Here is a 26,206-nt window from a genome sequence, read left to right as displayed (position 1 = left end):
TCTGGCAGCCAGGATTTCTCAATGAGCATCAGGCTCCGGAAGCCCTCAGCGCAGCCGTGCCCAAACCACTCGTGTTAAAGTAGGCACTTGATGAGCAGGGAGGAACCTGCTGAGCGTTGTTAGTGCAAACCTGAGTGCTCTGTGAACGGCACAATCGAGGGCAGGTGCCCGCACAATGCGAGCTGGTGCTTCAGCATCTCTCGTCTCCTTGCCAGACTGCTGGAGAGGGACGAGCAGCCGGCGCTGGCTGCTTGCATCAAAAAGGGCTCAGACGAGAGGATCAGGAAGAGATTTCAGTGAACGAGAGCTGCAGGACGGCACACAGAGTTCAACCACCCTTTCCTGTCATGTTTACTGTTCTGCAAATAACTCGACAATGCCGCTCGGTGCTTCCTGCACTGTGATCTAAAAGCCTCACAAAGCAGGCTGAGCACCGTCAGCTCTATGTTAGAATTAAACACATGCAGAGCAGTTAAGCAATGAACCCCTCATTAAACACTGGAGAAGGGCAGAGCTGGAAATGCAAGTTAAGTTGGCTGGTTCCCAGATCAGTGTCCTTCCACAGGACCATTCTGCCTTCGAGACCACTGAAATAGCTCAAATGTGCTGCTTAGATCTAAAATAGGAGTAAGAGAAGACACAAAAAAGACCCTACATGACCCAATATAGAGCCAAACCTTCCTCTGAAACACCACAAAATTGCAAACAGCTGCTATGTGTAGAAATACTAAGGAGCAAGAAGTTCAAAGCCCCCATCAGCGTAGAACAGCAGCGCGCTGCTCCATCTACAGTCCGAGGCAGCAAGGTGAGGCTGAGAGAGGACCCATCCGCAGCCTTCAGAAGATTCTCTGCCTCCCTTCCTCTGCAAATACATGCACACACATGCCTAGAGACAAAAGATTATTATCCTGGTGAGTCACGATGTGCACGGAAGGTTTGCCGAGCCCTCTGAAGACAGAACATTGCACAAATGGCATGCACGGCTCCAGCAGCAATCGCAGCCGCCGCCGCAGTCCGCAAATGTCTGTCTGTCTAGGAAGGGGCAATAAAAACAAGCGCTGCTTGTAGAAAAGCAGTAGCTCTTGCAAAACAAAGCTGTTGCGCTCCAGCTGTGCTGAACTCAGCTCCTATTGGAATATCCTTGTTATACATTCTCCATTTTTTATCTTTTGCTCCAAATGGCCTCTTTACCCTCTGTTCGGAGAGATGAGCTGGGCAGCTCACACCCAGCTGCCAGGAGGTGCCCCCATGAAGGGAGATTATCAGGGTGGGAGCACTCCCTTATTGGAAATAAAACACACAGACAGGAATTTTAGCAATGGGGAGCAGCATTGCAGAGACCCCCAGGACACCAACTGCACAAGGTCACTCTGGTTTTGGAGAGACAGCCTGTAAACCTTTTTACCACCAAAACAAACGCAAACAGCAACAAGCGACTGCCACGCTGTACTTGCTGGGTTTTTAACTCACGCTGGTATCACCAGCTCGCCTCTGACTCCGCGATACATCTTCTGCTTGATGCACTGTGCTAAATAAGAGATCACTGAGAAATATCAGCTGGAGTTATGATGAGTCACCTACCTCCAACATTTAAAGGGAGGAAAAAAAGAGAAGATGTAAGAGATGTAACCACACAACTCCCACAGCGCTCCTGAAAATGAAGGGACCTGTGGCAGAGAGAGTCTCTGTAAATGTAACTAAGGGAACAAGACAAGTGAGAGATCACTTGTAGCTGTGCTAGTCTGAGGCTGTGAGTAGGAGAGAGCGGTAATGGCTTTTATTAGACAAGCTGGTGCAGCTGAAGGAAGAAAACAAGCCCCAGAGCAACCCCCCCTTCCCCTGCAGATAGGAACTTAAGCACAGAAGCCGCATTTTGCTTTTAGTGCTCCTGAAAAGGACACTTGCCAGTACCCGAGGTGATGATACCTGCGTTTAGGCTCAGCGAAAAAGGCTAAAGAGTGAATTATCTAAAACTACCTCTGCAGTTTGGCTCACACACTCATTTTCCAGTTATCCAGGGTTATTTTTTCCAACCCTGAATTTAAGAGAATTCCTTTGTAGATGCTCTGACAGCAAAGGTGACCTCCTGACAAGGGACTCGCACACACCACGCTCCTCCAGTAACATTTTTAGGGATATCCTTGAAGATCCCCAACTTGTGATTATTTGTCATTTTCCCTCTCATCTATCATTTTGATGAATCAGAAAGCAATTACCGACAGAATAATTCTAAATCTTGACACTGCAGCTACAGACCTGCCAAGCTGTGACAGCTTGAAAAATGCTTGAAAAACGAAGCCAAAAAAATGAATGACTCTCATCCCCGGATGAGTTTCTGAGCGGTTTGAGACACAGACTGTCGCTTTGTAAACAACTCCCCCCCACCCTGGGAAGAAGAGGCGCGATGCAGCTCGGCGCTCAGCGGCTCAGCCCCACACGTCTCCCTGGAAACACCACCCGCGGACCCTCGCTGGACCCGGCACACGGGGCACAGCTGCTGCTCCGCGACCCGCAGGACACGAGGGCTCATGGCACTGCGGGAGGAGAGGAATTGTTCATGGGATTTATCTGTTTATAGAGCTGGCTCTTCACAAGGCCACAGAGGCCAAGCTCGCCCAAATTCATCTGCATACCCCACGAATTGCTGGCTTCCCTCTGCCCCAGCACATCCTGCACGCAGCGGCTCTCCCTGCGCGACCCCCTCCCCAGCACCTGCCCGAGGGTCTCTCGTCCCCCTCCCAACCCGCTGCCCCTGGGCATGGGGGGCTGTGCAGGGAGACAAGGATGGGGTCAGGGCTACCCAAAAACTGTCACCCTGGGGAGGATGTACGGGGGGAGTCCCTGGTGGGATAGGGGTGAGCACAGCAGGAAGGAGACCAGCCTGGGGTAAATCGAGGGGGGTGCTTGGGGTCAGCCCAGGAGGAGGAGATGGAGCCAGCCCTGGCAGGGGGAACCGGGAGGGGCAGGAGCCCCGCTGGGTGCAGCTGGGGAGATGGGGCCAGGGCAAAGCTCAGGTTTGGGGTCGTTTTGGGCTCCCCTCCACAGACGGCCCTGGGAGAGGAGCAGCGGGGTGGGCCCTGGGGAAGGGGCACAGCCCCGGGGAGCCGGTACCAGGGTCCCCTCCGGGGCAAGGGACGGGGGTACAGAACCGAGGGGAGCGATCCGGGTGTCCCTTCCACCCGGGGGGCAGCGCTGGGGCCGCTCCCCGGATCGCCCGGGACGGAGGCCCGTGGGCATCCCTGGGGAGTCAGCCCCGGGGAAGGGGGCCGGGGAACGGCACCGGGGGTGGGTCCCGGGATCCCCCCGCGGGAAGAGACGGCCCCGGGCCGGAGGGGTTCGGCGCCCGGCCCCGGGAGCCCCACGGCGGATGGGCCCCGGGCGAGCCCCAGGGCCCGGCCCGGCGCTGTGCGGCAGGCCCCGCGCGGCACAGGTACTCACCGGGCCCGGGCCTCCCGCGGGCCGGCGCCCCGCCCCCGCCGGGCCGCCCCGTTGTGCGGCGACAGGCGGCGGCGCCGCAGCCTCCCCGCCGCGCCGGCCCCGGTCGGCGGGTCTCGCACCCGCAATCAAGTTGGCGGCGGAGGCCTCATTGCCCTCACCCAAGATGGCGGCGGCGGCTTCGCGGCGCGTCACGTGGCCGGCGGGGCGGTGAAGCGGGCGGCGCCATGTTACAGGCGGGCGGCGGGTCCGGCCCCGAGAGGCCTGCGGGCCCCGACGTCTTGTTCTGAGATGCGGCGGGAGGTGCCGGCGCTGTCGCCATTTTCTCAGATCGGTGCCGGACGCTGCGGGCAGGGCAGCGGGCGCCAGTTTCCCAGGGGGACGTGATAGCGGGGGGCTAGGGCCTTCAACCGCAGCCTCCCTGCCTCAGAAGTTACCGCTGCGCTTAGCGCTGTCATCGCACCAGCCGCTGTGCCGTTTGAACGCCCACAAAACCCAGGCTCCGCGGAACCGGCGGCGACCACGGTCAACCAGGCCCTGAGGAGCGGCCGACCCCCACCGCTCTGCCCACAACCAACATGGCGGCCGCCGCCTCCCACGTGAGGGCGCGCGGCGCTCTCGCGGGAGGCCGCCCCGCCGTTGCTAGGACGCAGGGGGGCGCGCGGGCGGCTCTCGCGAGAGCGGCGGGGGCGGGGCGGGGCTGGCGGCCATGGCGGACGGGGCCGGTAGCAACGGGGACGCCGCGGGGCTGCCGGTGGGCAAGGAGGCGGGTGAGGAGCCGGGGGCGGCGGGGCGAGGGGGCGGGTGACGAGTCGGGGGGTGCGGGGGCGGGGCGGTGGGATGCGGCGCGGCCCCGCTGACCGCCGGTTGTCCCCCCCGCAGTGGCCCGTCTGATCCGGGAGAACGGGCACATCTTCACCGAGGCGCAGTGCAAGGTGTGCAGCGCGCTGCTCATCTCCGAGTCCCAGCGACTGGCCCACTACCAGGTAGGGAGCGGGAGCCGCCGCCGCCGGGCGCCCGGTGCGGCAGGGGCTGAGCGGGGCCGGGCGGGTCTCTCTCTGCTTTCCCCAGAGCAAGAAACACGCCAACAAGGTGCGGCGGTACCTGTCCATCCACGGCGGAGAGGAGCTCGCCCACGGCAAGAAGATGAAGCTGGACGCCAAGCAGGTGGGAGCCAAAGAGCCCTTGGAGCCAAAATCCTGCCCAGCGGGGCCAGCTGGGCTGGAGGTTGTTGTATGACCTGGGTGCCGTGGTGAATAAATGAAGAAATCGCTCTCGGAAGGGGCGTTGTGAGAGCTGGAGAGCGCGATGGCGGGTGTGCTGCCAGGCCTTGTCACAGCGAGTGCAGTTCCTGCTGCCGTTTCCATTTAAATGGCCTCCATGAGTATGTCTTCTCCATTTAAACAAGCGTAAGGTGCCTTTTATTGATAGTCGTGCTTGAAAAGACAGGGAGTGGTGAACAGGAATAACAACTTGTCTGGAATATCGTTGAGTAACTGTTGCTGTCACAGAAAGCAAGTTGGGTTGACCATCTACTGTAGGGCTGTCAAACTCATTTTCACCAGCGGCCACATCAGCCTCGCGGTTGCCTTCAAAGGGCTGAATGTAATTTTAGGACTGTAACTACTGCTACATTTATACTGTCCTAAAATTACATTCAGCCCTTTGATGACAACTGCGAGGCTGATGTGGCCCCCCATGAAAATGAGCCTGACACCTCTGGTCTACTGGAATTCTCGTTCAAGGGCAATCCTTTTTTACTTATTTAGGTTTCCTTGGTGGGTAGCAAGAGCCTGCTGGTCAGTGAAGGCACCACGTTCCACTTCGCCATCTGTCTGCCCAGTGATTCATTTGAGAAACAGATTCTACTTTTCTGATTACTTCAGCTTTAATCCCTAACTCTCCAGCATTTGTGGCGGGGGGAGGGCATAGAGGCAGTCGCCTTCACACAGGGCTTGGAAATGACGGCTGCCGCCTGCTCCGCTGGCGTCGTGTTGCAGATGACCCAGCTGATATCGATGTTTGTGCTGCTCAGTTCACACCTTGCAGAGGAAGAGGCCGCCTGTTCCAATTCTGGCAGCCACTCGTTTAACATTGTCCTTAACCCACACAGCCCAGGGCTGCCCCTCCGCCTGGAGCCTTCCACTAACAGATTAGAAAAAGTAATCTGGTACAAGAACACTCTCCAGTGAAGGAGAGGATGACGCTGCATCATCCTACTCCGTCACGTTTCTTCAACGTGACACCCAAATGTCTCCGATTTCCTTGTTTTCTCAGCCCCCCAAGCCTTAGTGTTTCTTCTCGTCTCAGGAAGGTTGGATGAGGTGACTTGCAGAGGTCCCTCCCAGCCTCGGCCACTCTGCCATTCTGTGTGCATAGGACAGCAAGCAGGAAGGCAGCAGTGGGGAAGACAGGAGCAAGTGTTGTCCCATCTGCAACATGACCTTTTCCTCTCCGGCCGTGGCAACGTCCCACTACTTGGGCAAGACTCACGCCAAGAACATGAAGCAGCAGTCCCCCAAAGTGGAAGGTAAGACCACAGCACCTTCGTGTTCTACCAAGGGGTGGTTCAAGCCAAACAAAAAGTTTAGATGTGTCATTGGACCACAAGTATAAGCTCTTGTGAGGATGTGTGTGGTCTTTTCAGTGAAATAGGGGAACCCAGCAGTGCATCTCCGGAGATGTGGCCGCTCTCAGCAGCCTGCTTGGTGGGCTGGCGTTGACAAAAAGTTGCGTGTGTTTTTGTTTTACTTTGGGAAAATGCAGCTTGCAGCAGCGTTGTACCCATTGCTGTGTGCTGGGACCAGGAGGGAGCTACTCTTCAGGCAGTGTGATGTTAAGCTGTAGAAATGCCTGTGACAGGATACAGTGCTCGCTAAAAGCTTGCAGGGGCTGAAGTGACTGGTGAAACTCTGATATGGCTACTCAACTACAACGATGTAACCTCTGAGGTTCAGGAACTTGTAAACTGCAGATAGTTGGGGTTTGGGACAGTACAGCTGGGAAGCATCAGGATATGCTTGTCCTGACCTTGTGATTTTCCCGTGGCACCTGCTGTTGGCTGCTCTCATGGTGGGACACAGTCCAGACAGACCTTGCGTCTGACCCGGTGCAGCTGCCTCTGTGTCTGTCCCTTTGCAAGCAGGTGGAGAGAGAAACTGTCTGTCCAGGGCGGGTGGGGGCAGCCGAGAGCGTGGGGTGCTGTAGCTGATAAGGACAGAGGGAACACGCAGCTTTTGAGTGCACTTGAGCTTGGCAGCTTGTGCCAGGTTCTTCCAGGCAGAAACTGTCCATCCCGCAGGGTCTTCACAGCTTTGCCAGGTTGTGTCTGCACAGCAAAGGCACCTCTGGGGTCAGGGTGGCCCATGGGTTGTTTTTGCTCTTTGAAGCCCTTGCTTTTGGTTACAAGAAGAGCCTTCAGGAAGGGTTGGATGTCTGCATGAGCGCTCCGGTGCAGAGCTTCTGTTTGGGTGCGAGAGGAGCTCTCTGGTGCTCAGAAGGTTCCTTGCTGTCCTCTTTGGTACCCGCAGCGAGATGGTGCACGTTTCTCCATCAGACTGGAGCTGCTTCTCTGTGTGGATTCGTTCCATCAGACATTGTCCCGTTCATGCTATTTCTCAGGCACAACTCGTCATGACTTCAGTTCAGGGCCGAGTGTTTACAGAAACTCGCCCACCTTTGCTGCACGGGGCCTTGTGCGCACGTTCCACCTGCCTCCCTCTTGCTTCTCCTGGGTGATGATAATAGCAGGTGGAAGCTCCTTCCTGTCCCATGTTTCTTGAATACAACCATGGGGAATTTTTAACTCGTCTAAGGAGAAACAAGCAAATCTGGGTGTTTTTTTTAACCGTGAAAGTTTTTGTGGCCTGCTCTGACATGTCTTACTGCACACCTTACAATTCTGCAGCGTAAAGGGAAGAGGTAGGAGCAGTTTGAATTTATCTAGACATCTTACATTCTGTCTCGGGTTTGGGTTTTAGATGTAGTAGGTTGGGGGTTTTTAATGTGGATTTTGGGGAAATGACTGTTTTTTACCTCTGAGTTCTGTGACTGACCGGGAGTTTGGAATCACCTTACAGAAGCGGTGCCTCCACAGAAACATCCTGCTACCCTCCCCACCTCTACTGTGTCTTCTAACGAAGAGAACAAGGACATTACTGACCCAGACAAGTTCTGTAGCCTCTGCCATGCCACTTTCAATAACCCCCTTATGGCAAAACAACATTATGTAGGCAAGAAGCACAGAAAGCAGGAGACGAAACACAAGCTGATGGCACACTATGGCCGAACCCCTGATGCACCAGCATCGTCCTTCATGGGTGAGTTCTCAGCAGGCAGGCTAATAAATAAATAGCTGAAGAGCAGGGTGGGAGGGCGATGGTATGTGTCTGGCAGATCTTGGGATGAGAGTCCGTGCGGAGGGAGCGGGGGAGAATTGCTCGTGATGGGGATCTTGATTACACACTATAAGAATGATTTGGTTGATTTTGTAACCCCTGGCAGCACAAGAGGTTTCAGACCATCGCTATTCGTGACAAGCTTTGGGTTGTGTTTTGCCATGTTGTCTAATTGGGGACGCGTCCTTTTTACTTTCTGTGCTGGTAATCCAGGGATTTCGGCCAGTTTCTAGCTAGGTGGATTGCATCCAAAAGGGAAAGATAAAAGTGGCATTTGATGCTTAAAAAAAACGCAGTTGGAGAGGACTAGCCAAAGATGGAAGAAATAGGTTTAACTGCACCTGCTGCTTCAAAGCACATGAAAACCGGAGAGATTTCTCCCCGAATGCCTCTCTGCCTCTGTGTGGGCACTGCCATCTGATGAACTAATGCATCTCTCTGAAGCAAGCAGGAATGTGGGAAAAAAAAAAGAGAAAAAAGCTATTAAGGAGGAACTTTAGGCAGACAGTTAAAACTCATTTGGTTTACGATCTGCTGCTCGTGAGCGCTTCTACGATATGAAAGCCCTTAGAGTCTGGTGAAAGCATTAGGAGCTCACAGTAAACTCCCCTGTTGCTCCCAACAGCCTTCTGATGGACCGGGAAGCCTAGTGCCTGCTGGATGCTTGAAGTAAATAATAAGTAGACAAATCATCTTAAAATCTTCTTCAAGGGCTTCTTTCTCTGTCATAAAAGCCCACACAAGCAGAAGATTAATCATTCTAATTCTTTGCAGGCCACCTTTAGATACCAGTAGCACTTGTGAGAAATGAGGCTCAATTTTCCAAGTAATATTCTCTCCCACATTGCGTGGTCATGTGGGAGACAGAGAAGGTGCTTGGTATCCAGCGTTACCCATCTGCTCTTTACCTAATTAGTGGAGCCTGATGAATGGTTCCACTTAGTGTGACTCAGGCGCTGGCAGTGGCAGGAGCCACTGGGTGGCAGCGCCCTTGCCTGTGACAGTAACATCTCCATGAAGTCCAGCAGACCCGCGATGCCTACGGGCTCATCTCCACGGCACCTGAGCTGCTCGAACGTGGTTTCGGAGCCTGGGCTGTAATGGAGCTGCTTGGATGTGATGGGCAGCAGTCAGGGGTGTTTTCTTTCTTTGCCCACCTCTGCCAGCTGACAGCCAGGCTCATCCCTGGACTTCTCTGCGGGCATGTGTCTGTCAGCGGGTGAAGGTGTGTTCTTTGCAGCACAACACCGAGGTGTTTGCTTGAAGGTCCTCTGTGAAACAGCAGTTTGGGGTGCAGGAGTGCAGTTTGGACAACTGCGAGCACATACCTATTGGGTGGGTTTGCAACAGAGAGATCTTGACCTCGGTCACGCAGAGAGGCAGACCCGAGGGCTCTAACTGCTCCTCTGGCCTTTCCCACCTGGATCCAGATCTGCTTTGAGACCTGAATGACCCGCTGGAGTCTGAGATCTCTCTGAGGGGGGCAAAATCTCTGCTACAACTTGTGCAGTGATTGCGCTGCTCTGCACCCCTTGGGGGAGCCTCCTCTTTCACCTTAAGGAAATGTTTGTGTCACTCCCAGGCAGAGCCCTTCCCCAGTGAGCCACAATTCAGGAGGCTTCATGTCTTGGGAGCAACTGCCAGGATTTTCCCTGTTAGAGACTCCCGTGCTGAGCTGTGCTGCCCTGCTTGCTGTATCTGTGGCCTCCTGAACCTTCATTCCAGCTGGAGTTGTCACGTTACACAAAACCATTGATCTGTCCAGTACAACGGTTGTTGGGAACTTTTTTTTTGCAGTTAACTGATGTGCTGACTGTAACCAAACTGCATGAGGATAAAGCTTAATGTTCTCAGTTGGCACCTCAGCAAGGCTTAGCAGAATGCTGCATTGTGGAACTGGACGTTGTGTGTCATCTCCTCTGGCTTTTTTTTTTAAATTGAAACAGTTTAAGCTTACAAATTAAGTATCTCCCTCATTTTTGTCATGAGATGTACAGATCTGGTGAAGTGGGAATTTGGGAGAGAAATGGATCCATAATGCTGAGACTTTTACTGTGCCTGATATTGTGAACTGTTCATCAGAAATGTGTCTTCGTTTTTATAGATGAACAAACCCATGTTCTGACCAGGAAAGCTCTTCTGGCTTAGCGATTCCGGCAGTGTGTGGCCATTACAGTGGGATTCTGTGACCTCCCCACCTGGTCAGGCTGTTGACTTGCGATTTGTCTTTGTTTAGCAGTTGTTTAACACCTCCAGCGATTGATTATCTCACTTGTTTCTACCTCAGGCACCAAGCCGTTGGCTGAGTGTGCTAACGCTGGTGTCTGTTTCAGCCGGGAAGGGATACCCCTGCAGCACGTGCAACATCGTGCTCAACTCCATAGAGCAGTACCAAGCTCACATCAGCGGCTTCAAACACAAGAATCAGTAAGTAATTCTCTTTTCTAAGTATCTTCCCAGCCTCACTGATCAAATCGATGGCTTAAATATAACTGAAAATGCAGTTTTGAATGCGGATTTGCAGCTGACTTGCACAAACCTTGCTGTTCTGCTGGTAAAGTCGTGCTGTTTGTCCTGCAGCCAGGTCACCTCGTCAGCTCCCTCTGCAGACCCCTCTGGCTTCTGCGGGGCTGCACCGGCCCTGCTCCTGCTTTTGGTTCTTGGCTCAGTGTGGACCTTTGCAGTGAGGGCATCCAACCTGACACCCTTTAAACACCATTTCTCTAACAACTGAGGTTTTAATTTAATTAAAGACTGGCTCAGGGGAGATCTGCTTGCCATTCTAATCTCTCTTGGGGTTGCTTGTCTTAAAATTCGGCACATAGTCAGCACGCTTCAGAAACCGAGACTATAGTCCTGAACTTGCTTTCACAGCTGGAGAGTTAAATAACGGCATCCCCTGCGTATATTATTAATCCGAAAAATTTAGGCTACCAGATGATTAATACCACAAATACTTGTTCTGGACACTGTCAAAGTTCAGATCTCTCATTCCAAAGCCTTCGCTAAAAGCAGCTCAGTAATGAGGGTGGGTTGGTTGGCAAGGTTCTTACAGGGAAGAGGCATTAGGAAACCCTACCTGAAGAGAGGACAGACTTCTAGCCAAATTTCCCAGAGAGAACAAGACAAGAACTGAGATCTCTTGTTGTCTATCTGTGGAATAACAGCCCCGTTGTCCTTTGGCTCTCTGGAGTACTTGCTTGAAAGACACTTGCTCCATCCCTCATCCTAGGAAAGTTTCAGCCATTGAGCAGCACCACCAGATCAGTGAATAGCAAGTGTCGTGATCTAGAACAAAAACACTGAGGATGTTCCCAACACACAAACATCGATGTTCCCTTTGAGGACATGGATGTCGTCCTGAGTTGTTGCAACCATACAAGTCCCTTTCAGCTGCTTCTGGATTCAACCACTGCATCATGTTCCGGGCCAGCTTCTGCAGGCTGCAGAGAGCCAGGAGACTTGCTTTGTAATGAAGGCTCTTTAACAGTCCTTGAGCTCTGCAACAGCTAATTCTGCTAAATGTGCCTGTTTACACACACACATGGAGGGCTAGGATGCACTTGGAAGCTTTTCTGGCAAGTTGTTGGCTTGGCTACAGGAGGCTGTTGCTCCATGGACAGCCCTGCCTGCTGAGCCGTGGTTGCAGCTGGCACATTGCAGAGCACTTCTGACTTTGTTTCCCTTCTCTTCCTCTTGCTCCCTTCAACATCCAGGATGCCAGGAGCAGTGCCGGTTGTTGGACCGTTCCCACCACAACAGTATGTCCGGGAAGAGTCAACTGCCCCAGGAGGCTACAGTTATTTCAGCCAAGACTTCTAGAGCAAGTTGCAGCACTGTTCTTGGCGTTGTTGGTGACCCAAGAACACACATCCTTTGCCAGCCCACAATGGTTTCATTATCCCTCTGGATAAGCAAAGCCCTACCCTCCTGTATGCACCCGTTGAGCAGAACGGGGACTGAATCTGTCAGAAAAAGGATCCAGCTGGAAGAGACTTGCTAGACAGCAAATACTTCACTCCCTTAGAGTAGTTTTCATTGTGTAATTGCTTCCTGTGAAGGTGGGTGCAGTGTGAGAGGAAGTGTGTATCTGGTATAAGGAGGGTTTGGCAACAGGGTGGTAGCGGCCACCTCCTCCCTCACCAGAGCCAAGAATGGATTCCTGCAGCCGGAGGGCCAGCAGCCCATCGTCAGAGGCGGCTTTTGCTGGAGGAGAGCTCCTAGATCATAGTGAGTGGTGCTTGTGCAGCATGGACGGGACATGGTGCAGGCTGCCTGGCTTTGGTCAAGCCTAAAATAGGAAATAACCAGCGTAGCATCTCTTTCTGCGCCTCCTCCGGTCAGGTTTGTGTGCAGAATTTCATAAGCCACCGCTTGCTGTCAGAACCTTTCATGGTACTGCAGCTGTCAGCTCTGGAGCTGGGTTGTTTGGGTCTGTCTGACAAGTAGGTACAAGTTCTGGTGTGCAAAGTGGTGCTGGTGGGAGCAGAGGGCTGTGAGAGGGGTCAGAGCCCCTGGCTCCCCTCAGCCCTCTGCTCTGAGGATTTCCACATGGAAGGAAGTAACTGTTTAGCCTGGTTTCCTATGGAAACAGGTGTACGTGATCATTCACCGTGTGTGTCTTTACCCTTTGTGACTTAAACCCATCTCAGCCAAACTTGGCGGCGGTGGAAATCTCCAAGATCTGAATGCAATCAGCAGAGGAAGGTAGAGCAGGGTGAGTTCATCTCTAAGTCTGTCGGGGTGTGCATGAAGTGTAGTGTTTTCCCTGCTGCCTCCAAAATACTCTGGGAAAGGAGGGTTTTAAGGAAAAAGAGAATAAATCTAGATGCAGCAGAAAACTGTAATATGACTTGGTCAAATTGTTAGCTGACTGAAAAGCTACAAATCCTTTGGAAACCTGCCTTTGTTAGTCCTCCGTTAGACACTACTTGCCCAACCCATTAGTCCTTCATTAGACACTACTTGCCCAACTCATCTCTTCTAAGTTCTTACACATTTGTTCCATCCTGGAAAAGGCATGTTCCATATTTCAAAGCCAGAAATTAAGACTGATGGTCTCTTCCTGGTGCTAATGTACTAGATCTGTCAGAAAAGGCCCGGGAAGGAAGGGCAGGCATCTGAGACTGCTGTGTGTTTTGGCCAAGTTCTTTAGATGTTTTGCCTTAAGCTAAGGCTGTGCTTGTTCCCTGCTAACCCACCGCAAGAGCCATGTGCGCTGGGCTGGCCTCGTGCTCAGCGCCAGTGCTCCGAGTCAGCATCCCACGGCTTTGTCCCAGCGTTGGTGCCTCTGTGGAGCTCAGACTTTGCTAGTCCGTGGCAAACATCCTGCTGGTTTTCTTCTGTGGGACAGAAGGATGCAGATGTGGCCCCTCCAAGGGCTTCCGTGGCCGGTGGGGCTCTGTGGGGCTGGCAGGAGCGTGGGTGATGGCTGCGGGCACGCTGCACTGCCAGGGTGGGCTTAGCCAGGCTCGTGCCTCCTGTTGCGTGGCTGCAGCAGCTGCTGGAGGGCGATCTGGGGCCCTTGAGTCCCAGCGATGTGTGCCAGGGCAGCAGCTGATGCCTTTGTGGGGCTGAGAGCTGGGCTTGAGAGGAGCTTCCAAAATCTGGTGTGCGTGCTGGTCGGGTTAAGCAAGGAGAGAGAGAGCTCGTTGCTGATCTCGGTGCTTGGAGCGAGTGCCTTCCCTTCCCCACTCCAGGCCATGGATGATCTTTGTTTTTCTTCACCCTGCACAGAATCTACCATCTTCTCTTAGGACAGGCTCCTGCTGGTCTGGGTTTGCCTTCCTAATGTTTTCCCATCTTGCTTCACTGCCAAGGTCTGACCTTAGTCTCCTGCTGCAGAGGGAGTCCTTTTAAACCCCGCAAGCTGATCAATGAGCAGAAAATTGCGATGAACGGAAGGAAGCATTGTGCGCCTGGTCGCCCTGGATGGCCTCCAACTCCGATCTCCGCTGCTTGGCTCTCCTGCTGTACCAGGGCAGGTGCCCACTAGATGTGCTGTGCATTGACACCACGAGGGATCCATTTCCAGCACTGCCCAGTCTGGTGTGTCGCTCCTGTCTGTGTACTGACAGTTTTGCCTTCCCCTGTACACAGTGTTTATGTATCTCCTGTTTCCCTAAGGTGAAGCTCTCCAAATAGAGTGTTTATTACTACTTTTGGGTGCTGTCTCTCTGCTAGAGCCCTTCCTGGGATTTTACCATGCTTCAAAGCAGAGAACAGGATGCAGACACCTTTGAAATATTTGGGAGGGGCAGGAGGCTTGTGTTCTCATGTGTCCTCCTCGAGGCTTTGCTCTCATCCCGCAGCACCCTGAGGTCCAGACAAAGGTGGTAAGCGCCTCCTTCTGTGCTGCTCTGGCAAGTCGGTGTGGCCTTGGGCACAGCACAGTCACCTGGGGGAGGACGGGACAGACTGGGCTGAGAGACCGCTGGCACTTCTGCAAGCTGTTGTGCAGCTTGTGCCAAAAACATCCCCAACTGCCCCAGGACACCGGGCTGTTCCTGGCACTGCTGTGGCGGCGCAGGAGCAGCATCACGGCAGTTGTGCTCCACTGCTGTCCGTTGGAGGGCGGCTCACTCCCTGGCGTAGGCTCAGGTGCCCGGGACCAGCTGTCCTGCACCTCAGCGGGCAGGGCTGCGGCAGAGCATGGGGGACCGGTGTCCCCAGAGCAGTGCAGGGCCTGTGCTGTCACCAAGTGTGGCACTGCTGGTGGCACTGCCATCACCGTTCTGGGAAGGACAGGCTGTGTCTGCTCCCACAGAGTGTGGCTCTGCTGGGGCACCTTGCCTGCCACTGCCACCCTGTCCCTCGCTGACCCCTCCCATCCCCACAGCAGGGCTGTGGCATGTCTGGCAGCTCCCGGCCCTTCCGTGGGTGCAGGTGCTCCCTGAGTCAGGTACAGGGCAGGAGGTGGCTGTGCCTGGCACGTCCCATTCCCCAGCGTCAGGACGGCTGGCAGCAGCAGTGCTGGGACAGCCGCAACCGTGTGGCCCTGCCAGCTGTGCCAGGGGTGCAGTGCCCGTGGTGTGTCTGTGCCGATCCCATCCCCGTGCTCCAAGTGTGGAGTAGGTGGTGTGAAATCACTGGTGTCCCCGCTCTGCTGGGGGACTCCTCTTGGGGGTTCCCAGCACCCACAGACAGTCCTGGACATGATGGGAGGGGAGCTGGAGCCTGGCTGTGGGGCCAGAGCCACCCATGTGCCGGTGGAGGCCAAGGACAGAGCGTGGCCCAGGTGCCAGCATGCTGCCAGCCCAGTGCCCCTACCTGGCTGCAGCCAGCGCTGCCCAGTCCCCCTGCTCCCTGCCGCGGCCTCTGCTGGCGGCACCTTGCTGTGCCGGGGCTCTGGCTGCCTGCGCCAGGCTGAGCCCCAGCGCCTTCTGGGCTGGCAGGCACGGCACAGGGCACGGATCCACCGCCAGCCACGTCCCCCACGGAAGCCCCACCATGCCCCCATGCCACAGCCAGCCACGTGGAGCCTGTGGTCTGAGGAACCGGCTGCTCCTCTGGCAGCATGTATGGCTGGGCCCCGCGTCCCCGCCTCAGCTGGGGGGAACGCAGCCCTGGCCGCAGCCCCAACCGCTGCCATCCCTTGCGGCTCCGCTGGCTCCAGCAAGTAAATCAGGTGCAGATGTGGAGGCAAGGCTGGGTGCCTGCTTGCGATTAGGAGCTGGGAGCATCGGGGTGGCCCTGTTTCTGCCTCGCACCTCCTGCTGCGGCCACACTGCTGCAGGAGGAGCCCCCAGTGCCTCATGGGGGACGGGGCTCATGGGCAAAGCTCCTTGTTTGGCTCCCAGATGGGCACCATGGCACCCAGCCCAGCAGATGGTGTGTGCCATATCCCCAAGGGAAGTGGTGCATGTCCTTGCCCCATGCACCCTGTTCCCTACGCCAGCTGCGGCCTCAGTGCTGCCCAGCATGGGGACAGCAGGGCTGCAGCAGGGACAGGACACAGTGCTGCCTGCTTGGTGCTGCTGGGCTCAGCCCTTGGTACCCAAACCTGTGGGTGCTCCCATGTCACGCTGGGGGCCCGGCCGAAGTCTGGGGCCCCAGTGTCCCAGTCCCACAGCCCCCACGCTGGGCCCCGCATTCTCAGCTCCCCACAGGGAGCAGCAGGTTCATGTTTGCCAAGTTCCGCCTGGTTAAACCTTAACCAGGCCAGGTTGCTCCATCGGTCCCTCCCTGCTGGAGATAAGGATGGGCTGGCAAAACCAGGTGCTGGTGAGGAGTGCTGCCCAGCTGGGACTCAGCGGCAGTGGAGTTTCCAGCCTGGGCTGCCTGTCCCTCCGGCTCTGCCCCTCCTGCCTCCGCAGGTCCCCACTGACGTGAGGGCAGTGGGTCATGGCTGGGGCTGGAAGCTGCCACATGTCAAGGCCAGTGGGGATGAAAGGAGCTGGGAGCCCTTGTCCTAGGGCAGCCCAGGACCCTTGTGCTCCGGGGCTGCCCCACTCCCTCAGTTCAGAGGGGTTCACATCACCCTGGCATGTGGGGTGAGCTTGCTCGGCCTCAGTCCCCCAAACTCTATGTGCATATGGGGTACAGGGAGATGAGGAGCCTGTGCCCCAAACAACAGCCATTCAGGGGAAGCCAAGAGAAACTTCCAGGAGGAAAGAGCCCCTCGGGCTCCGGCCCCCCCAGGAGCCACGGTGCCGCGTGTGCTCATGCTGGCCGCAGGTGCCACCGCAGCGGGAGCGGCGGTGAGCGCTGGGGCCAGGCACAAGGGGCGGCTGTGTTCCCGCAGCCCCGGCTGCCTTCCAAGAGCAATATTGTTGGCACCAGGCAGGCTCCCTGCGCCGGCAGTGCATACACGGGCCTTTCATGAGGGGAGTGGGGATGATTTACTGCCTGGGGGAAGGGGCAGGGGTGGGAGGATGGAGCCCCGGCGTGCCGGCCCCGGTGCCCAGCCCCTCATCCGCACTGGCTGCTGCAAGGCCCTGCGCATGAGAGCGAGGCCAAGAGTCTGGTGGGGGGGTCACATCTCCTCGGTTGGGCATGGGGCATAGAGGGTTCCCCTCTGTATCCCATCTGCACCATGCCTGCCCACTCACTGCCCCATCTACAGAGCCCTGGGGATGTGCTCCTTCCCTGGACATCCTGCTGCATCTCAGCTCCCACCATCTGTCACTCAGTGGTCAGGGGGCGCATGTCCCTCGCTGTGCTGCGGCTGATGGGAGCAGCTCAGGGGTTGAGGGGGACAGGAGCAGCAAAGGAGGGTGCTGGGGCAGGGGTGCACCTGCAGCACGGGGCACCAGCACTGGCACAATCCCCCCTTGTTAAGCTGCTGGTGTGGCGGGGGCCATGGCGGTGCTGCCGGCAGCGGGCAGCAGGCGCTGGGGCTCTGCTGCTGTGAAGGGCTTTTTGTTTGCCATCAGTTGCTGTTATAAATCAAGCCAGGCAGCCCGACCCCCGGCCCAGCGCTGCCCCACAGGCAGGGAGGGGACAGGCTCCCAGCCATCCATAGCCCAGCCCCACCGTGCCCCAGCCTGTGCCCAGCATCGCCCTGGCCCGGCAGGGATGCTCGGTGTGACACAGTGCAAGGTGCCAGCACCAGTCCTCTTGCCCTACTCCCACTGGCACCGTGTCCAGCAGTGGGGGACCAGGCTGGGATATGGCAGGGATCTCTGTGCCTATCCCAGACTGTGGCTCCGAGGGGTTCCCCCAAGTCCCAGCTCTTCCCCCAGTGTTCCCAGTGCTGGGAATGACCCCTTCTCTCTGTTTTTAATTTGGTTTCGGTTCGAATCGAGCTGAACCCAACATTTTTCTGTGCTTCCGGCTCACTGCGGGCTCTGCAGGGGCGGCTGCTGCCCCGTGAAATTGATGTTCTCGTACGCTTCACGCGCCGGCAGGAATGAACAGCTGCCGGGGCTGCCGGCCCTGGGGACTACTCCACGCACCCCTGTGCCCCAGCAGGGTCCAGCACCCCGGGAGGGCCAGCACCCCAGGTGGGGATCAGCATGGGGTGGATGGTGCTATGGGAGATGGTAGCATCAACCAGCCCTTGCAGTGAAACCATGTCACACTGGAAGTCGCTGGTTTCACATGCCAGAGCAGCGTGGACAAAGCTGTGGCGGTGTGGTGGTGTGGGTGGGTGACAGCGACAGCCACACGCCACTCACACGACCATGGGCAAAGCTGAATGTGGGGCTCACCATGGCCCCAGCAGGTCTTGCTGGAAAGCAGAAAGAGGGCAAACAGCCAGGGATGCAGCAAGGGAAAGCAGCTCTGGGGCCAGATCCTGACCATGTGCTGGGGGGTCCATTTTCCTGTCTTACTGGCAGCAGAATGCTCAGGGGAACGTGTTCCTGGGGACCGTGCCATTTTGGAGGGTCTGTGACCCAGCTTCCTCCAGTGCCCAGAAGTCCCATGTGGGCAGGCGGGCAACAGGGTGTGGGTATGGGGGAATCTGCCCACCCTAGCGCAACCAGCAGCTCGGGGAAAGTGAAGGCGAAGTGTTTATGGGTCAGACTGAGGCCACTCCAACCGTGGCTCATGGCCTCGTGGTGTTTTACGACACTCCGTTATGGGCTCCTAATGAGGGTCACAGCCACTTTATGGCACCCTCAGCGGTAACGCCGCAACTAATTGCAGCACAATTAGCGAGTGGGCTGCCAGGCTGCCGGGCACCCAGCAATGTGCAGCACCCGGCCAGGGCCACCCGTCGGGGTGGGTTCCGCTGCCGTGGAGCCCTCGGCATCTGCGGGGCCGGGCTGTGTCCCTGCTCCCGGCAATCGGGGTGCCACGGGGAAAATGGGGGGCTAGGGTGGCCTTGTTCCCCTGCCCGCTGTGCTACTCCCGGCGTGGGTACCCAACATGTGGGGTCTGCCTGGGGGGCGGTGGAGGGGAGCAGCCCTGGGAGGGATGCTGCGGTGGCAGAGCCGTGCCGGGGGGGGTCCAAGGGCCGCCCTCCGCTGCTGGTGGGCGCAGGGGGGGGCGGTGATATCTCCCCCCGCCCTCGGCCCAGCTCAGCGGCGCGTCGGTTTGCAAAGGAGCCGGCGGAGCGGGGCCGGTTGCAGGAGCCGCGGCTCGGGGCCGGTCCCCTCCCAACTCCCCCCGAAGGCTCCGGGCGGGGCGGGCGGCGCCGCTGTAACCCGAGCGCGCCCCTACAAAGTGCCCGCGCCCGGCGCGGCGGCGGCAGAGCGGGGCCGGAGCGAGCCGGGAGCCGTCCCAGCCCGGAGCCGTCCCAGCCCTGCCCATCATGGGGCCGCCGTGCGGGGCGCGGCAGCGCTGAGCCCGCCGGCCCTCGGACTTTGCCCGGGCCCTCGCCGCGCTGCGCGGGCGGCTCCGCCGAGGGAGCCCGTCACCACCGGTAACGCCGCCACCCGCGACCCTCACTCTCGGGAGACCCCTTCCCTCGGGAGTCACCGTCTCCCGTCCCTGGGATCCCCTCCCTGGGATGCCCCTCACTTCGGGACCCCCAGCCCCTGCAGCCCCCCCGTGGCCGGTTAACCTCTCTCAGCGCTCTGGCCCCGCTGCGGCTGGCTGGAAGGGTCGGGTTCCTTGCATCCAACCGGGGTCCCCCCACCCGTGCCCCACCCCGAGCCATCGAGGGATTTGAGGGTTGGAAGGGGTTTCACCCTGCCCAGGGCTTCCTGTGCTCTGCCTCCTCTCCATGCACACCCATTCTCGGCGTGCCCTGGGGACTCCGCACCTCTGCTTCATGGCACCCCAGGGACCGGCATCCTGCTCCCTGCCGGCGGGTCCCTGCCTGTCCCGCGCAGCGCGTGGTAGGGCACTGCCTGCCTGGCTCTGCTCACCCCGGCCCTGCTTGTCCCGCAGGGTCCTGGAAGATGCGGCCCCTCTTGCAGGTCCTGGCGGGGCTGCTGCTGGTGGCTGCTGCCCAGGGCAGGGCGCTGGAGCCAGGTACGGCTGCTGGGGGGCAAAAGAGGGCTTGGGGGAGGCGGGATGGGGGTCCTGCTTTCTGAATGCAGAAAGGAACTCCTGGGGCTGGGGGTGCCAGATGCTCCCCCTGGGCACGCAGCCCCACAGCTCTGGCTGTGGGGCTGAGCTGGTGGGAGCTGGGACCACCCATCCAACTGGGGCACGGCATGGGTGGTCAACATCTCCATCACGGAGCGAGGAGGCATGGAGGCTGGAAGGAGCAGGGTGGCTCCAGACAGGCTGGCCCTGTGCTATGGGGGCTCAGCTCACTTGGTGGACACGCGTGGCAGAGAGGGATTGGTGTGAACGCCGTGGGCTGCAGCAGTTGTGTGTGGCTCACTGGCGAGTGCAAACACCTTAGAGGTGCAGGCAGTCCACACCTCTTGGTGGCGTGTACAGGAGAAGGACATGTCCTGGGAGAGCAGAGGCCTGGAGACCCCACATCTCCCCTGTGATAGCCACACAGAGCGCGGGGGATGCAGGTGTATCACTGCAGTCCCCTGCAAACAGGCAGCTGGGCTGTGGTGGGTATTGCTGAGCTGGTAGTTGGGTGTTGCTGCCCTCCATGTGCATATGCCTATTGCTGGTCTTCAGCAGCCAGGGCCAGCCAGGGCTGGGCGTTCCAGCCATGATTGAGGCACATGGAGTTTGGAGAACGGGTGGCCAGGAGGATTTGAAGCCCTCATTCAGTGCTGTGTTCGGCAAAGCAGGACAGGCTCACGCAGAAGGCCAGTGGCATGTGTGGCCTTGGGCAGGGACACTGCTGGGGAAGCTGTGTCCCTGCGCCCCGGAGCAGAGTCCAGCCCTTGCCCGCCTCTGGGGTGGCAGAGCTGGGCACTGGGCCCAACCGTGCCATGGGCTCTCCACACCAGTGCAGGCGTGTGGCATGGTCCTGCTGCAAGGGAGGGATGAGTACTGGGAGGGGTGCTCACGGCATCTCTCCAGAGCTATTTGAGAGCCCGTTGCTGGAGTCAGAAGAGGAACATCTCCTGCTGGACCCAGGCAATGCATTGCAGCTGTACTGTGATGCCAACCAGAGTGGTGCCAGCGTGGTCTGGTACAAGGAGTCCCGGCTGCTCGTCCCAGGGGATCGCATCCACCTCCGACAGAGCCTGCTAGAGATCTCGGAGGTCGCCTATGAGGACTCGGGGCTCTACGTGTGCCGGGCACGAGGGACCGGGGAGATCCTGCGCAACTTCACCATCTCTGTTGTGGGTAGGAGCCCTGGCAGCACCCAGCATCTCCCTGGGGCAGCAAGGCACCTGCTGCCCACCCGGCCCTGCGGGCAGGGATGTTCCCTGTCAACCTGCCTTCCCTTGCAGACTCGCTGGCGTCAGGTGATGATGATGAAGACAGTGATGGGGACAGTCCCCACGGAGACCGCAATGAGGAGCCCGTCTACAGGCACAGAGGTCAGTGCCGCCCCGGGGCAAGACGGGCAGCTGGGGCAGGTCCAGGAGCACAGGGCATTGCTGCCTCCTGCCCGCAACACGAGCGGCTGGGAGCAGCTCCGGCAATCCCCATGCTGACCCTTGGCCCCCTCCCACTGCATGTCCCATGTCCCCCCAGCACCGTACTGGACTCACCCGCACCGGATGGACAAGAAGCTGTACGCGGTCCCTGCAGGGAACACGGTGAAGTTTCGCTGCCCAGCCTCGGGCAGCCCCAGCCCCAGCATCCGCTGGTTCAAGAATGGGCGTGAGTTCCGGGGGGAGCACCGCATCGGGGGCATCCGGGTAAGGGTCAGGGTCCCCCGTTGCAACCTCTCCTCCTGAGAGCCAGCTCCCTCATCACACCTCACCCCTTTGCCATCCTCCTCTGCAGCTCCGGCACCAGCACTGGAGCCTGGTGATGGAGAGCGTGGTGCCCTCAGACCGTGGCAACTACACCTGCCTGGTGGAGAACAGGTTTGGCAGCATCCACTACAGCTACCTGCTGGACGTGCTGGGTGAGGGCTCCTCAGCGCGGTGCTTTTCTAGACTCTCTGTTCTCCCCGTTCCTGGCAGAGGGGTCAGGGTCACGGGAAAGGGGGCAGAGGAGCCTCTGTTCATGTCATCTCCACTGGTACAGCCTGCGTGTCCTTCTCACCCAAGGGTGGCGGGAATGGAGACCAGGCTGTGGTAGCACTGGTCAGCTCTGGGGTCAGGGAAGGGTTTACCATAGCTTCTCAGTAGGCAGAGAGGGAGGGAGGAAGGAGCCCCTGCTCTGGACCACTGTGTTGGTGACACTGCTCTGGTCTCTTCTGTGCAGAGAGGTCCCCGCACAGACCCATCTTGCAGGCTGGGCTGCCCGCCAACACCACAGCGCTGGTGGGCAGCGACGTGGAGTTCTTCTGCAAGGTCTACAGTGATGCCCAGCCCCACATCCAGTGGCTGAAGCACATCGAGGTGAATGGCAGCAGCTACGGTCCTGATGGTGTGCCCTACGTGCAAGTGCTGAAGGTAATGAGCTGGAAGCACCCAGGTCGCAGATACCCACCCCAGAGTGGTGACAGGGGGTGCACAAAGTCCCCCAAGAAGGAGGGGTGCTCACCATTCATCCCTCTCCCTGGCAGACTGCAGACATCAACAGCTCTGAGGTGGAGGTGCTGTACCTGCGCAATGTCTCTGTGGAGGATGCTGGCGAGTACACCTGCCTGGCGGGGAACTCCATCGGCCTTTCCTACCAGTCCGCCTGGCTCACTGTGCTGCCGGGTAGGGGTGGGATCCTGGGGTGGGAGCTGGGACCCCAGCACACATGGACCATGGCTGAGGCTGACTCATTCGCTCCCTCCAGAAGAGGAGCTGGTGCGGGAAGCTGAAGCTCCTGAGGCCAAGTACATGGACATCATCATCTACACCTCGGGCTCGCTGGCTGTGGCCATGGCTGTCATCATCGTAGTGCTGTGCCGGATGCAGACTCAGTCGAGCAAGCAGCCCCTGGAACCCATGGCAGTCCACAAGCTTTCCAAATTCCCACTCATCCGACAGGTGAGTGCCGAGCTGGAGTCCCGGGGGCGTGGGGGAGCCTTGGTGACTTACTGGCTCCACGAGTGCCACCTGCACCTGTTACACCTTGTGCACTGCCTCCTGCACCCCCTCGCCCTGTTGCTCTGAGTGAGGGTCTCTCTGCATGACCGTTGGGTCTGTGTTTAGCCCGAGAGCACAGAATGAGATGGTTGAGGTGTCTTGGGATCTCTCCGCAGTTCTCCCTGGACTCCAGTTCCTCTGGGAAGTCCAGCACGTCTCTGATGCGTGTCACCCGTCTCTCCTCCAGCTGTGCCCCGATGCTGGCTGGGGTTATGGAGCTGGACCTGCCCCTTGATGCCAAGTGGGAGTTTCCCCGAGACAAGTACGGTGGCGCGGGGCAGGGCTGGGGCTGGGGACTGCTCTCTCCAGCCTCTCTGGGGACGGCAGCACATGGGTGCTGGATGGGGAGGTGTCCGGCCATCACTGGACACCTCAGCGCCCACCGTACCCTGGGGTGCTGGGTGCTCAGACAGAGAGAGCAGCTGTGCTGCCTCTGCCCCTCTGGGTCTGGCCGTGCAGTGACAGAGAGCGGGGCTGTCCCTGTAGTCCCTCACGGTTCTGCCCATCCCTGCCAGGCTGGTGCTGGGCAAGCCCCTGGGGGAAGGCTGCTTTGGCCAGGTGGTGCGGGCAGAGGCTTATGGCATTGACAGAGACCGGCCAGACAGAGCTGTCACCGTGGCTGTCAAAATGCTGAAAGGTAGGAGCTCCCCTACCAGTGTCCCAGGCACAGAGGTGGCATCAGTGCCAGGCTGCGGTGCCGCCTTGGCTGGCACGGTGAAATGGCCCTCCGTCCCCAGACAATGCCACCGACAAGGACCTGGCTGACCTTGTATCCGAGATGGAGATGATGAAGCTCATGGACAAGCACAAAAACATCATCAACCTCCTGGGAGTCTGCACGCAGGATGGTGAGGGGGCTGTGCAGGCAGGGCATGGGCATGGAGTGGGATCAGGGGATGGGGACAGTGGGACTCTGGGCTGGGACAGGGCAGGGGCTGAGCAAAGTGTCTCCCCTTCCCAGGGCCGCTGTATGTGATCGTGGAGTTTGCTGCGAAGGGCAACCTGCGGGAGTATCTCCGTGCCCGCCGCCCCCCGACACCCGACTACACTTTTGACATCGCGGCGATGCCCGAGGAGCAGCTGTCCTTCAAGGACCTGGTCTCCTGTGTCTACCAGGTGGCCCGTGGCATGGAGTACCTGGAGTCCAAACGGGTAGGGCTGGCACAGCCTGACCCACATCCTGGGTGTCCCCCCGTCACTGCAGACAGTACGGTGTGGGGGTGGCCCTGCTGCTGCTGGGGGATGCACGGGAGGGTGGCTCTGGATGTGGGGAGGGGACACATGGTGCTGGAGCCACCATCTCACACCCCCTGCGGGCGATGCTCCCCCGGCAGTGCATCCACCGTGACCTGGCTGCCCGCAACGTGCTGGTCACAGCAGAGAATGTGATGAAGATTGCAGACTTTGGCTTGGCCAGGGACGTCCATGACATCGACTACTACAAGAAAACCAGCAATGTGAGTGGGAGGGCCTGGAAGAGGGGTGGAGGGGGGATAGGGACCCCCAAGCAGGGCTGAGCAGGGGATTTGTTCCCGTAGGGTCGCCTGCCAGTGAAGTGGATGGCACCTGAAGCGCTGTTCGACCGTGTCTACACCCACCAGAGCGATGTGTGAGTCCTGGGGCTGCTGGAGGCTGGGGGTGCTGCCAGGTGTGGGATGAGGGTGCCATCAGGTGTGGGACAAGGCAGCGTCAGGGGGTTATGCATGAACCAGAGGGTGTCCATGAGCAGGACAGGGGTACACCATGGGGACAGCAGCAGCAGGGCACATCTTCCCCAGGGGTGATAACACCCACTCCCATCCCTGCTCCCGCGACACCTCAGGGTGCGGTTGGGCGAGCCGTGGCCCTGCCTGTCCAGGGAGGGTTCTAGGACATGGCTGACCCACCTTTGCCACGTGTGATCCCAGGTGGTCCTTCGGGATCCTGATGTGGGAGATCTTCACGCTGGGGGGCTCCCCCTACCCCGGCATCCCTGTCGAGGAGCTCTTCAAGCTGCTGAAGGAGGGGCACCGCATGGACCGGCCATCCAACTGCACCCACGAGCTGTGAGTACCGGCCAGGCGGTTGGGCAGGGGCCATGAGAAGACCCCACTAACACCCCCTCGCCCCCAGGTACATGCTGATGCGGGAGTGCTGGCACGCTGTGCCCTCACAGCGCCCAACCTTCAAGCAGCTCGTAGAGGGGCTGGACAAGATCCTGGTGGCCGTCTCGGAGGAGGTGAGTGGTGGGGGGTCTGGTGGGTGCTGGGGAAGGTGGCACTGGTGCTGATGGTACCCAGTGCTGATGTCAACATCTCCCTGCAGTACCTGGACCTCTCCATGCCCTTCGAACAGTATTCGCCCTCCTGTGAGGACACCGCCAGCTCCTGCTCCTCCGACGACTCCGTCTTCACCCACGACCCGCTGCCTCCTCACCTCTTCTACCCCAGCGTGAGGACTTAATGGTGGTCAGGGAAGGGTGATGCCGTGGCCACCTCCGCTCTCATGTGGAGCAGGTCTGGGTTCCCGCGGGTTCTCTGCTTTGCCCGGTGCAAGCGGTGGGTGGGCAGGGCCCCGAGCCACAGTGCCAGGGCAGGGTGTCCCTCTCTCCAGGCTCTGTTTCAGCACTGAGCCTTCAGTCGTGGTGGAGACCTGCCCGGCATCACAGGGCAGTGGGAGCCAGAGCCATCCCGGGTTGGGCACAACCTGAGATGCCCATGGCATCGCCCAGAGAGCTGGGCTTTGGCCAGTACTTCAGTGGAAGCATCTCTAGGTGGGAGCCCTGCTGCCTGCCAGGCTCCCCGCTGCCTCTGTACATAGCCATAGAGATGAATATTTATGTACATGAAATACTGACCTGATAAATTATTTTTTTTGAGTAGACCCTGGTGCAGTTTCTGGGCTGCTCCTGTGGGATGAATGGCCCAGCCAAGCCGGGAAGGTGGGTCGGGACCTGCCTCCTTTCTCCCCATCTCCTTGCCCCAGCCAGTGCGGGGGCCTGGGAGTGCTCCCGGGTGACACAGAGGCAGTGCCACAGGTGCAGGAAGCAATGTCCCCACTCCCGCGCCTCCAGGCCCGCTCCAGCACAAAGCACTCCTGCATCTGTTCCCCATTAGCCACTGCTGCGCTAAGCCACCGTGAACTCCGCTACCAGCATCGCCCTGAAACCGATCCCCCAACTGCCGCAGGCTCCCAGGCTGGGAAAGTGCTCTGGGGCCCAACCCTGCATGCTGGGGACCCCCTGCAGCCCCCCTCCCTGGGCCAGCCCTGGGCCACCAGATAAAAATGAGTTACAGGCTCTGTGCTGCCTTCCCAGCGCCCCAGCACCCATGGGAGCCTGGCCTGGGGGGGCTCCAGCCCCAGGCCTTGCTCTGCAGTGCCTGCATTGGCCCCCTTTGCTCCACAGTGCCTGGCTCTGCTGGGAGCATGGGCAAGGGGGCTGCAGCT

At 58.6% G+C, this 26,206-nt stretch overlaps 3 protein-coding genes across 6 annotated transcripts in view; 2 read left to right on the top strand and 1 right to left on the bottom strand.

Moving 5' to 3' along the window:
• The window catches only part of UIMC1 (ubiquitin interaction motif containing 1), a 39,391-nt gene extending 35,804 nt beyond the window's left edge, over positions 1 to 3,587 (bottom strand). For all 4 annotated transcript variants that reach the window (XM_065849298.2, XM_065849299.2, XM_065849300.2 and 1 more), the window contains exon 1: positions 3,439 to 3,587. The gene's annotated coding sequence lies outside the window, so the exon portion shown is untranslated. The remainder of the gene's footprint in view (positions 1 to 3,438) is intronic.
• A 502-nt stretch (positions 3,588 to 4,089) lies between these two features.
• Positions 4,090 to 13,990, top strand: ZNF346 (zinc finger protein 346). Its single transcript, XM_065849170.2, has 7 exons — positions 4,090 to 4,205; positions 4,318 to 4,421; positions 4,507 to 4,602; positions 5,815 to 5,965; positions 7,515 to 7,754; positions 10,166 to 10,259; positions 11,549 to 13,990. Exons 1-7 carry the CDS (start codon positions 4,145 to 4,147, stop codon positions 11,652 to 11,654), a joined length of 852 nt encoding a protein of 283 aa, XP_065705242.1. The 5' UTR covers positions 4,090 to 4,144; the 3' UTR covers positions 11,655 to 13,990.
• Positions 13,991 to 18,955: 4,965 nt separating this feature from the next.
• FGFR4 (fibroblast growth factor receptor 4) lies at positions 18,956 to 25,640 on the top strand. Its single transcript, XM_065849135.2, has 18 exons — positions 18,956 to 19,140; positions 19,611 to 19,694; positions 20,658 to 20,927; positions 21,035 to 21,124; positions 21,282 to 21,448; positions 21,537 to 21,660; positions 21,963 to 22,153; positions 22,267 to 22,405; positions 22,488 to 22,681; positions 22,897 to 23,042; positions 23,296 to 23,417; positions 23,518 to 23,628; positions 23,742 to 23,932; positions 24,115 to 24,237; positions 24,319 to 24,389; positions 24,688 to 24,825; positions 24,893 to 24,998; positions 25,085 to 25,640. The coding sequence occupies exons 2-18, from the start codon at positions 19,622 to 19,624 to the stop codon at positions 25,220 to 25,222; spliced, it is 2,394 nt and encodes a 797-aa protein (XP_065705207.1). The 5' UTR covers positions 18,956 to 19,140; positions 19,611 to 19,621; the 3' UTR covers positions 25,223 to 25,640.
• The last annotated feature ends 566 nt before the right edge of the window (positions 25,641 to 26,206 follow it).

This window comes from Patagioenas fasciata, chromosome 14 (assembly GCF_037038585.1).
Source record: "Patagioenas fasciata isolate bPatFas1 chromosome 14, bPatFas1.hap1, whole genome shotgun sequence".
Classification (NCBI taxonomy): Eukaryota; Metazoa; Chordata; class Aves; order Columbiformes; family Columbidae; genus Patagioenas; species Patagioenas fasciata.
The sequence above is the reverse complement of the archived record's forward strand: the minus strand, read 5'-3'. Positions and strand labels throughout refer to the sequence as shown.

Excerpts from the sequence above, each read along its gene's own strand:
- FGFR4 (XM_065849135.2), top strand. The coding sequence starts at position 19,622 with ATGCGGCCCCTCTTGCAGGTCCTGGCGGGGCTGCTGCTGGTGGCTGCT. Across the intron at positions 22,682-22,896 it reads AATTCCCACTCATCCGACAG|TTCTCCCTGGACTCCAGTTC; the intron begins GTGAGTGCCGAG and ends ATCTCTCCGCAG. Across the intron at positions 23,043-23,295 it reads TGGGAGTTTCCCCGAGACAA|GCTGGTGCTGGGCAAGCCCC; the intron begins GTACGGTGGCGC and ends CATCCCTGCCAG.
- ZNF346 (XM_065849170.2), top strand. The coding sequence starts at position 4,145 with ATGGCGGACGGGGCCGGTAGCAACGGGGACGCCGCGGGGCTGCCGGTG. Across the intron at positions 4,422-4,506 it reads AGCGACTGGCCCACTACCAG|AGCAAGAAACACGCCAACAA; the intron begins GTAGGGAGCGGG and ends TGCTTTCCCCAG. Across the intron at positions 5,966-7,514 it reads GCAGTCCCCCAAAGTGGAAG|AAGCGGTGCCTCCACAGAAA; the intron begins GTAAGACCACAG and ends ATCACCTTACAG.